The 12,375-nt window shown below is 42.0% G+C and overlaps 1 protein-coding gene across 3 annotated transcripts in view; it reads left to right on the forward strand.

Moving 5' to 3' along the window:
• ADAMTS6 (ADAM metallopeptidase with thrombospondin type 1 motif 6) overlaps positions 1 to 7,268 on the forward strand; it is a 304,096-nt gene extending 296,828 nt beyond the window's left edge. For all 3 annotated transcript variants that reach the window (XM_004764549.3, XM_004764548.3, XM_004764551.3), the window contains one exon: positions 5,504 to 7,268. In XM_004764549.3, coding sequence (XP_004764606.1) covers positions 5,504 to 5,613 — 110 coding nt within the window. In that variant the 3' untranslated portion in view covers positions 5,614 to 7,268. The remainder of the gene's footprint in view (positions 1 to 5,503) is intronic.
• Positions 7,269 to 12,375: the final 5,107 nt, after the last annotated feature.

A 12,375-nucleotide genomic window follows, 5' to 3' on the forward strand; every position in this document is an offset into this window, starting at 1 on the left:
CTTTTTTTTTAAAGATTTTATTTCTTTATTTGACAGAGATCACAAGTAGTCAGAGAGGCGGGCCAGGGGTGGGGGGCAGAGGGAAGCAGGCTCCCTGCTGAGCAGAGAGCCCAATGCTATGCGGGGCTCAATCCCAGGACCCTGGGATCATGATCAGAGCCAAAGGCAGAGGCTTTAACCCACTGAGCCACCCAGGCATCCCTAAAGGATTCCTTTTAATAGGTCTCCTAGTATAATAGTTTATTTACAGATTATGTTTTCCTTAGGTATACAGAAGCTTTTGGTTATTAAATATTTTAGAGATTATCTAGAAATCGATGCCTACTGAAGATCATTCAGAAACCAAAACAGAACATTTATTATTATTTTGATTTCAACACATTATTTTTAATGTGATCATTACTGTGGTTTAATTATGCAGAGCTTTTCCAGAATGGTTTTTATCATAAATAGTAAGCTGTACTATGTATTAATTCAAGGGTGAGAAGATTATTTTTTAAGTTATTTAAATTCCAGTTAGTTAACATAAAGTGTAATATTAATTTCAGGTATAGAATTGAGTGATTTGTCACTTACATTGTTTCTTTTTTTTTTTTAAGATTTTATTTATTTGACAGAGAGAGAGCCAGCGAGAGCAGGAACACAAGCAGAGGGAGTGGGAGAGGGAGAAGCAGGCTTTCCACTGAGCAGGGAGCCTGATGTCAGACTTGATCCCAGGACCCTGGGATTGTGACCTGAGCCAAAGGCAGACGCTTAACAACTGAGCCACCCAGTCTCCCCACATTATTTCATATTTTTAATGGCTTTGAGAATGAAGCAGGCTAGTAAGTTTTACAATTAAGCCTTCTTGACTATATCAGCAGAATGTCAATGAGCCAATTCAAGAGCTCAACAAGTCGATCCTCTCTAGGTAAGCTACAAAGTGGCAGATGGGCTGAATGGCCCAGTATAATTTAAAACTTTTCCGAATATAGTTAAGATTACATTCAGCTTTCTGTAATAGTGGGCATTTAAAACTTCTTGGTGTGTCTCAAATCACCTTTCACTTATGTCATTTTACACAATTGAAGGAGGAGGATAAAGCTGAAGAAAAGTGTTTAGACTATTTCAAATACCTGTTAAAAAACCCTACTCATTCTCTAGTCACCTGACTGACTTAGTCAGTGGAACATGCAGCTCTTAATCTTGGGGTTATGAGTTTGAGCCCCCTACCGGGTGTAGGTTTTTTTTTTTTTTTTTTTTGTTTGTTTGTTTGTTTTTTAAATTCCCCTTTTTTAAGGTGGCAAAGCAAATTTTCTGGTGATGATCCCACCCAGGGTTGACTCACGACGTTTGGTATCTGCCAAGAATACAGAAGTCTTAACAGGCAGAATGCTGCCAAAACTGAGGGGTTCAAGCCCCAGCTCTTAGACTGACTAGCTCTGTGACCAGCCTAGTTTTCCTAATGTTTGTGAGTTTCAGTTTTACCATCTATGTAAATCTGATGTCTTATATACATCAAAGGATTAGATATATAAGTATGTAAAATCGCCAGGCAATTCCTGGCACATAGGAGGCACTTAATAAGTTATTTTTAATGTGATCGTTACTGTATCAAACTCTTATGACATTAAAAGGCAGAGAATAAAAGACCAGTCATGGTTGACCTTTTCTGATAAATAGATTTCCATAGAAATAGATTGATTCTCCCTGTCTGGGCGTCTCTAGAAGGCAAAACCAAGAAGTAGGAATGGGGTCTTCCTCAGGGATCTTCCTTTGTGCATCAAAGCTGCATGTCCTCAGGCAGCCCCAGGGTCTCCATTTTAATGTCTCATCAAAGCCTATTGTCCCCATCTTGGCATTCCCAACCCTGGCTCCTCCTCCATCTCTCTCCACCCTATACCATTATGATTTACCTGCTCTCTGTTTGATGTATTTTGTTAATTTGCTCATGCATGCTAATGTGTAACCCTCCGTGAGAGCCTAGGTACATTGTGTTAGGGATCCCAGAGACATTATATACAATGATTGATCTCAGAGGCAGATGTGTTAGTGGTAATAACGAGAGCTAAGGGACTGAGTGATTCCTCTGTGCCAGGTGCCAGGGAAGAGGGTTGAGGGGCAGGGGGCAATGCTCTTTGTAAGCACTATGTCATGTGTGCCTCACTTTACCACATCCTATGAGGAGGTCTTGTCACAGGTCTCTACTTCACAGATGAAGAAACTGAGGCTCAAAGAGGTAAAGGAACTTGGCCCAGGACAATCAAATAAGGGGAGGAAGTAGCTCCAGAATTCACCCCCAGGACTCACTCCAGATCTGCCACCCCTTACCACTGTGTTATGGTGCTGGGGCAGGTTGCATGAGTTCTTCAGGAGTGCCTGCCTCTCTAAACTTGATCCCGCTCCCAAGACCCAAATGACTTCCTGCTTTCAGTCAAGCTGGCTGGAATCAACTTAGTCGACAACAAACTTGAGAGGGGTATTGAAAAGTTCAGAGAGGGACAACCTGGCAGCTGGCTTCCAGCCTACCCCGAGGCTAGACACTGCTTGTGGCCAAAGGACTGTGCTCTGGGCCTCTGCATGATGAGTAGAGTCCTCTCATTTCCAGCATGAAGCCGAATCTCAAGCTATGGATATTTGTAATGGCCTGGATGGGTGGATGGTGGGGTCATTGGAGGGAGGAACAACTTATGAATTTTTTATTCATTAGTTATTATCTGTCATGGAATTGGATTCCCAGGTCTAAATCTAGAAGAAAAATCTATGCATTTGTTTGTATTTTGCTCAACTCAGTATTTTCCTAGACTAGCAGCAACTCTTCCAAAAATGGAGTAATGAATCTCCCAATAAAACTAAACCCCAGAAAATACTGACTTATGTCAATAGGACAGCCTTTTCTCAGTAGTAATCTAAATAATGCGCCAGCAGTAGTCTATTACTGTCATCAGGTGGTACGACATAATAACTAATAGTGGTAGCAACGATTGTAATTCAGTGTCGTGTATTTATCAAGTGCTGACAAACTGTATATGCACTGCTCCAGGTGGCATCATAGGATAGACGTGTTATGTGTGGAAGTAAGAGCTGTCATCATCCCTGTTTACAGAGAGGGAAACTCCGGCACAGAGAGGCTGTTTGTTCAGAGGCATAAAGTCAGTAAATGAGAAAACTAGGATTAAACCAGGGCAGCCTGGCTTCTCATTTTATTTCCGTGTACTATTAAAGCAACCAGTCCTCCTCTCTCTGTTGTTTCTCAACTAAACGATCTTTATGTTTTGGCTAAAATTTATTTTGTACTTGACGCGATCCCATCAAGCCTCACTGCCAACTCGGAGGGGTGGGCTCTGCTGGCAGCCTGCCCCATTAGGATGGTGATTTTTTTTTTAATATTTTATTTATTTATTTGACAGAGAGAGAGATCACAAGTAGGCAGAAAGGCAGGCAGAGAGAGAAGGGGAAGCAGGCTCCCTGCTGAGCAGAGAGCCTGACTCAGGGCTTGATCCCGGGAACGTAGAATCGTGACCTGAGCCAAAAGCAGAGGCTTAACCTACTGGGCCACCCAGGCACCCCAGGATGGTGATTTAGAATTAAAGATGAATGATACTTTGTTGACTTTTCTCATGTTTTTTAAAAAAAAGATTTTATTTATTTATTTGAGAGAGAAAGCACAGAGGGAAAGTGTGAAGGAGAAGCAGACACCCTGCTGAGCAGAGAGCCTGGTGCAGGACTCGATCCCAGGCCCCTGGGATCAAGGCAGATGCTTCACCCGCTGAACCACCCAGGAGCCCTTCTCATCATTTTAATAACTGCTTTACCTTGACAATATATTCCTCTTGGTAACATGGATAAAACTTCCCCCCACCAACATGAAAATATTCTTAGTCTAAACCTGTTTGGGTTACTTTTTACTGGTCATGACAGAGAGGAAAAGGAAGAAAAAAAATGCCAAGTGACCTTCAAATTAAAATATGTGGAGATCTTTTTGCCTCAAATTCATACTTGATTCATAAAATATCTTCTGATTTCTTTTTTAGTACAACATTTAAAGAAAGTTTTCTTGTCTCTCTGGCCTTCTTTCAGCCAAAGCTTAGGTTTACTGAGAATCCTAATGTGGAAAGTTTCTATTCAAATTTCTAACTTTTACTCTCTTTGTAAGTCAAATTGTGAGTAAAGAAGTTCAATGGTGACAGCGTTTATATTCACAGAAGATTGAGGGCTCCCGTATAAAACTTAAGTCTTTCACTGAAAGAGCCTGGAATGTGAGATCAATAAAATTGTTACCTTACTTCTCAATAATAATGGAAAACTTTCCCATTCCTTCATATATAATTCCTCAAGTTTCTCATAGATGCCTTCTGTACCATGTATATGATCTCTTAGAACTTCAGTGCATTTCTGAAGCCAGGGGAAAAAAACTTGCAAATAACCCAGCAAGCAGCAAAGACAAAACTGTCCCGTTACATTGAACTTCACCCAGGGTTCTGCCTGATTCTAATTACCTTCAGCAGTTTACCCAGGATGCCTCAGTTAACCACCTGGAAAAATGAGGGTGGAACTTTGATTCTGGGAGGCATATGGAAATTTAATTACTAGGTTTACAAAGTATTTTAAAATCCCCAGATAAAAGTGACCAGAGGACTAGAGAAGAACATCATTATTAGAAGTAGCGGGGTTATGTGGTGGTGAGAGGGGTGCTGAGGATCAAAGACTGGTGTGCCTGTCTCTACACTGGCCCCTTCGCCCCATCTTCTGCAAGCAGCTTCAAGGGGAGATGGAGAAAGAATCATTTATTCACCTTCTGGCTGCAAGAACTGCAGACCTCAACTGTGGCAACTCTAGCACTGAGGAGAAAATACACATAGGAAAAAAGAAGGCCATGTCTCACTTCCAAATTAAAAAAAGACATTTCTACATGTTTCCATAACCCACAGACTGCTGCCATTTGAGGCCAACCCCTCAAAGTTTTCCTCTTTGTCTAGTGTAGTGGCTGAATCTAGGCCACTGTCAGCAATCCTTTTCATTCACCCAGGCCCATCCCCACGCCTCACAGATGCAGAGATTCTCTTGAGACATGTGTACTTTGGTATCAAACAATGCAACTCATGTTTGATTTTGGATAACCTTGCACTGCCGAATAAAATAACCCTTGAGAAAGAAGCAATAAAAGCGCTGTAAGAAAAATGACTCATGTTTCCAAGCTGTCTAAAGTGATCACTTATCCCAACAAATGGTAATTCTTTCAAGACACAGTGGGCATGCACCATAGTTATAAAAGTCTGGGAGAAAAGCCTTGCAATCGTTTTTTTTTTTAATTGTGTTAAAATCTATCAAAAGAATGTTTCTGGTAGGCTGTACCAGACAGGGTATGCTTAAAAACAAAAACAAAAACAAAAACCACATGGATGTGGAAGCCAAGGCGGACTGGTGCAAGGGGGGCCTTACCAAACACACAGTCCCATTGGCTTGTTTATGCACTTGTTTATGTGCCTCTAATTGTTTTCCATTTTCTGCCCCCATTCGATAGAGTGCAAAGATGTGAACAAAGTGGCTTATTGCCCACTGGTGCTGAAGTTCAAGTTCTGTAGTCGAGCATACTTCAGACAGATGTGTTGTAAGACCTGCCAAGGACACTGACCCACCGAAAGCCAGAGAGAGCGTCTTGTCATTTCATCGTGGAAATGCGTCCATCAAAGAGAGTCACCCAGAGGAAGAGGATTGATGTCCTTGCAAATGCATTACCCTGTGGAAAACGTAACCACTGGTCAGCCCTAGCTGACAGGATTTCAATATTATTTTAACTTCTGTGAAGTGGGATTTATTGATCCAAAGTGCTGGACACGGTATTAAGGAGGGAATGCCAGATCAGAGAGATCCAAACAACACAGGGAGACTTGCTTACTATGGAACGTCTGTGTTCTTTCGAGTAAATCCAATAGCCTGTTTACCTCCTTGGACCATTAAGATAATTTTTATTATGGACTTAGCAATGACACTGAATCCATTTGTATTTAAAACTGTTTAAAATGTAGCTGTTATGACTTGGTCAACTATGGAAGTAAAAGAAGATTCAGAAATCTTAAGTCATAGCTTAAAAATATTTACTATACTTTTATCTCACTACAACAGCACCACAACTGAAATTCTAAAATGGGCTTTTAACTGTAATTTAAGGAGCAATTATAAATCAAAAGTAATGAAATTTCATATGATTTTTCTTCATTCCACTTAATTTCCTTAGGAATAACCCCCCTGTTCTGAACACTGCTGTGAGCCATATATAAACTATATTAAACCGAACAACAGTGAAGGAATTAGCTGAAGGCAGTGCATCAGTTACTGCAGCTGTGCGAGTCTATAAATCCTGTGCTAAAAGACTGTGGCCAACTTGCCATTGTGCAAGTGAAGCTGAGATTTCCATTAAAACTTTAAGAGAAAAACATTTCGATTTCATGCAGAAGCCAGACCAGGGGTATGGTAGAGACCGAAGAAACAGGCCCTTTGCTGCCATCACACAGGATGCCTCAGTTCTTCTTTGGTTCACCCCAACTCAGTTGTGTTGACATCCTCACCGGCCACAGAACAGCTTCTGCCCCGTGGGACTGTTGCACGCGTGTTGAGCTTACTGAAATGATGCCATGCAAAAGATAGACTGGCTCAGTAACAACCAGGCAGACCCTTTTGCTGACAATTGTGATGGGTTCCAGATGTCCCTTCTTTGATATGGCAGAAGGGCATTTATTTATATGAAAGCAAGTGTGTGTGTGTGCGGGCGCTTTTGAGTGTGTGGGTTAGATGAGTGTGCTTGCACATAAATGTGCTATTTTTGTGAGTTTTAAAGTAGGCAAGGGATAACAACCAAAGAAGAAAAACTCATGAAGCCTAAAGATCATAAAGCATAATTTTAATAGTCACTCAACCAACTATTTTGTATTTTTTATGGATACTCTGAATGGCAATCAAATGTGAAACCAAGTTTCTTGGGCAAGTCAAATTCTAGAATCAAATCCAGAATCCTAAATTAAATCAGCTAGCTCATATTTTTCCTATCCACAAGTAATTTCGTGTCATGGCCATCAAAAGCTTCAACGGTGGGATCAAAAGAAAAGGGAAAAAAAGAGGGTACTTATTTGTATTTTGTACTTGAACACTTGTAGCTTGCAGCAGGTTCTTGATGAATGTGCTTTGTATCCTACAGGTGTGTACACCGTGCTACACCAACACCTCAAACTCCAACCAAATGGCTACTTTGTAAAGATACTACTTGCAGTAAAGAGTATGTTTGACTTAAACCCGTCACTGTGTGTGCTCAAACTACATGTCAGGTGTATAAGCTACGCCGTGACCTAAGGTAGAGGTTAGTTTTTTGTTTTTGTTTTTGTTTTTTCCCAGAAAGGAAAAGAGACTCACAGACTTCAAAAACCAACCTAAACTTCAGGTTTGCTATGGACAGTCAGCACGGGATGTTCCGCACACTCAGTCGTGGTCATCCCTATTTTCTCGCCTGCTTTCTCTCTCAACACCACAGCTCATGTCCCTGAGCTTGCCAGAGAAAGCTACTGACGATACACAACAATTGCCAGGGCCCCTCTGTATACTGCCCTGAAAAGACAAGCCAAAGCACCATCTATTCAGTGAAGGGGAGGCAGCCCATGAGCAGCGTGGCCCCAGCACTGAATTCCCTCCATCCCTTGCAAAGAGCAGTTAACTTGGTGCTAATATGCCCTGGTGAAGTAAATAAAAGATGAGTACTTTTTGTGGCATTTTAGGCATAGGTTTCCTGTCAGGATCTGTTTTTCCCCAACATAAATATCAGCTCATGTTTGTATTCCAAAAAGATTTCTTACATTACTGACTTAAGTCTATTCTACACCTCACCTGGAAACTAACGTTGTGAGGACCGTTGCCCTGGGCTCCCTTGACTAACGGTAGAAGAGGGGACAGCTAGTGTTCCCCCAGGAGTGTGCACCAGCCTCAAGGCCAGGAGCAGAGGGCTTCCAGGCGCAGCATCAGATGACTCTGCTAGAAGGAACCAAGCACAGCATGTAACAGGACTAAACCTGAGTGGGGAAACAAATCATATTCTACAGCACATCACAATACCGCTGCTAACTGTGCAGTCAACCACATGACTACGTGATATGCTCTCTTCCTAAATAATAGCAATAGGATTGTCAGTGGAGGCTGAGCCACCATGTCAGGCCCTCCAAAGTACTGTGCTATGTGGACTACTTAGGGAGGCCCAAGGAAACTGGAACCCCATGACTGAGAGCAGTATCTGCCACTGGCAAAAAGTCCTGCCGAAAAAGGAAAGGTAAATATACCCAACTGATTAAAGCCCTTAAGATACATATGACTCCCCAAACAGTCCATTTCATTAGGAATTTTTTGGAGTGAATGTCACATAGGTATCCTTAATAATACAGAATGAAATTACCTTTGTATTATTGTGATTAGTTGTTGCTTATTATTTTATACTCAGTATTAATGTGGTACACTGTTACTTTTTTTTTTGCTTTTGTAAATTATATTCTAATTTATTGCCATGTTTCCTAACACTTGTCCTACATTCATTCTCCTGCTTGTAATGAAAATGAGAAAATCATTGTAACACTTGATGGAGTGAAATTCCACACCAGGCACAGATTTTTTTTTTTTGACATAGATAATTTAGTAAAAATAAAAATTCAGCTTGTAAGAATGATTCAGATGAAAGTTGTCTATTCCCTGAAAAGCTGGTGTTAAACTTGCAGTAGGAGGAATCTATCCTTTGGAATACCACACTACACTACCCAAATTATCCAGGTAGTATCCAGGATTGAGAGAATTTGTTGTATCCTTATTACCCCCCTCAGAGATTGCATTTATTTTTATTTCAGGACTATTAAATATAAGGGCTTTGGGTATTTCTGGTGGATCTCTATCCCCAGAGGCCACTAGTCAGCTATTCTAACCCTAGAAAGGAAGACCTGATTGACCCATGACTCTTTTGCCTCCCTCTTTCTTTTGCTTTCCATGTAAATTCTTTAGCATAGAAGAGGTTGCAAGACATTTCATTGTGGAAAAGGTGCTGGACAAAAGTATTGACACTTGTAGAAGGATCTTTCTACTTAAATTCAATAGGGAGCATAGGAACATGAGGGGCATATTTTTCCATCTCCAGACATTTCCTCTCAGGCTAAACTAATGGTTCAGCCACTGCTGAGCTGGGGTATACTGTCACATGCAAAGATAACTCAGCAATTTTTAAAACTCGGCAACTAAAATGAAGGTAACCCTCCTGCATGCTTAGCTATTTGAGTATGTTCATAATGACAATTTCATCAATTACATAAGAAGATGTGGAATGCCCAGGCAGGTTGTGCTTCAGTCTGCTTACCTCCGTATCCACACATTCAACTTGATAGACTAGAAGAAATCAGGTGCGATGATTAAATAGTCTTGGAGAGTATTTCTTCAGGGTCATTCTAGGAGTCAAAAGGGGCTGGAGTATTATGAAGGCTCAGTGAATGAGAAGACTGTGGGACCAGCTGTATCATCTTCCCACTGGATTTGCAAAGGGTAGTTCTGCTAGAGGTTGGGAAGGGGGAAATAATGAGAAATAAGGTTTGCCTTAGCTTAGATTCCTCAGATGTGAGTCTGTTTGTTTACAGTTGTTTTTAAGCTTCCAGTTAACTGTTTTCTCCCTTTGAAATATCTAAAGGGTTCTTTCCTACTTAGGGCCCTGATCCAAGGACAATCCACCCTTGTGGAGATCTCTGCCACTCTCCTAAGAGCACTAGGATCATCCTTGAGCGTTTATGCTCCAAAAGGCCAGGTGACATTTTTTTTTTTTTTTCAGGTGAATTAGGAAGAAAGTTGGGTATTGATCTTTGTAACAAAAATGTGTGAATTGGTGTGACTAGGATAATATTCATTACTTTTAAAAGAAAGAGGGAAAATGTAATTCAGGGAGGAAAAACAAAGTCACAGTCCAGGAGGCCTGGAAAATTCTAAATAGGTGGTTGCAAGAAAGAGAAAAGATTAGTACCTGAATGAAAAAGTGACAGATAAGCTGTGTTTGGAATTCTGTCACATTCATATCATCAGAATGTGTGGAATAAACTAACATGTTTTCAAAAAGAACAGCTGTTCACGATGGCTTTGTACCTCAGACTTGAAAACTCCAAACTGTAACTTGAAAGGAAAATGGTCTTGCACCTTTTTCTCAGAGGGTTATTTCTAGCATTTTTTATTCCTCATTTCATCCACAGATAGTATCTGAGGCCTGAAATCAAACTGTAGTTTGAGGGCTGGCTTCACTCTGTGGGGAACCAAGGTTATGTTTGTATTGTCTCTTGGTTGATGATTTCTATTAGCCCACTGAAGGTCTTGAGCTGCATAGATGATGAAAGACAATTTCCAGGGCAGTATCTATCTATACTGGAATAACACTGTGCAGTCACACAAGGGTAATAGTACCTGATGTCCAGAGTTCAGGTATTAGGGAGCCTGAATATTCCCATTCACCTCAGGACACAGAACATGGTGCCTGACAGGTCAAGATTTCATTGCTCTAGTCTTTAAGTTTTGTGAAATTCAATCCAGAGATCTCTTCTTGGACCTTGGCTTGGATACATTACCTTAGAGATGTTTCACATCAGAGGGGCAAGTTATCCCACCAGCTACAGGCCTCCCAGAAGTCAGACTACCTTCTTCAGGTCAAAGGCTCCACAGTAGAGGTTTCTCCTAGCTCAAGGCCAGTGCAATTCTTGGAAAGGCCTGATCTGTGCCCCCAACAAGGGCTTTTGTGCATAGCAGGCTACTTTATGGGCCCGGGCAATAATTGTGAGATGAGTCCTTTGAAATCCTAAGCAAAGATGTCAGCAGGAAGTTCTAGCCCAGAGCCAGTCCAGACCAGGTGTGGCCTCTTTGTGTCTAGAGAGTGGCATCAACCATGGTCATTCATTTATATTACCAATATTTGCTGAGTACCTGTTGTACACATGTTCTATGCTAGGCACTTAACATATGTCCTTTCACTGGATGGGTTACAACAAAACTATGAGGACAATACTGTTAATCCCTAGTTACAAATTCCAAAACTGAGGCTTAGAGAGGTTGAGTAAGTTGTCAAGGGTCACAGAACCAGTGAGGCCAGTGTTACGTCTTTGGCACATGGCCTGGTCTACATCTGGGACTGGGAAATTTGGAAGGATGCTCCTCTACCGGAGAGAAAGTGACTCACCAAACCAAAGGAAATGGGTTCTTTTTCCTGGGAAGCAGTGGGCCTGAGGCCTTGGGTGGGACTTCAGGGGTCAGGAAAGGGTGAACTTAGGGCTCCTGTCTCTGTAGGTGGTGATGTTCCCTATGAAAGTTCCTAGGTCTGGTGATAAAATTATACATGGGGACCCAAAGTGGTTTCTAAGCATGTAGTTAAGAGTTCATGGGAAGAGGAGGAAAATGATGGTCAGAGATATTCAAGGGTGGATGGTGTCTGCAATGGCAGTTAGCGGCCAAATAAAAGAGAACGCTCTCACCTCCCCTGAAATGTCCTGTTTTGAATCACAGAGCATGTTCCTGTCTGACAGCCCCCCACACCATTTCCAGACATGCCAGATGGCCTCACTGACCTATTTCAACACAACTGGAGCAGAATGATTCCTGTGTTGGCTTCGGGTAAGTTTCAAGAAAGGTGGGTTTCTCTGTTTCAGTCAGAGCTAGACCATCAGGTGGCTGCCAGCAAACAAATTCCTTGACCTTCTGCGGTGGGTCTACAGAGTGGAACCAGGTGTTCTTTCAGCCCATGCCAGAATGTACTGGCCGCCCAACTGGCCACCTGCCTCCACCCCACCGACTGGGCTTTGGCTGGCCTTCTACCAAACAGCTGTGCTGGGAGCCACAGGTGGCCGCCCACGCTTGTGCCCAGGCCAGCAGCTGCACTGGCCTGAATCAGCCTGGTGAGATGGACCTCATGTGCCTCTGCCCCTCTGCCCCAACTCCTGAGGAGAAGGAAAACTAAAGCTTCAGTACACTAAGAAATGTTTGTGTGGTCGAAAGACAATCACAACACTTACTGTTCTCTTCCCCATCAACAATTTGGGTATTTTGTTTTTAATGATTCAAATGAATCTGATGTAAATGATTAGACATTAAGTTCCTGTTTTAGAGGGGGTATAGTTTTGTAAATATAAAAATCACCTCGGGGCGCCTGGGTGGCTCAGTGGGTTAAGCCGCTGCCTTCGGCTCAGGTCATGATTTCAGGGTCCTGGGAACGAGCCCCACATCGGGTTCTCTGCTCAGCAGGGAGCCTGCTTCCCTCTCTCTCTCTCTCTGCCTGTCTCTCTGCCTACTTGTGATCTCTGTCTGTCAAATAAATAAATAAAATATTAAAAAAAAAATCACCTGGTACTGTGTATC

Source organism: Mustela putorius, unplaced genomic scaffold (genome assembly GCF_011764305.1).
Source record: "Mustela putorius furo isolate JIRA1106 unplaced genomic scaffold, ASM1176430v1.1 tig00000145_pilon_pilon_pilon, whole genome shotgun sequence".
Lineage (NCBI taxonomy): Eukaryota > Metazoa > Chordata > Mammalia > Carnivora > Mustelidae > Mustela > Mustela putorius.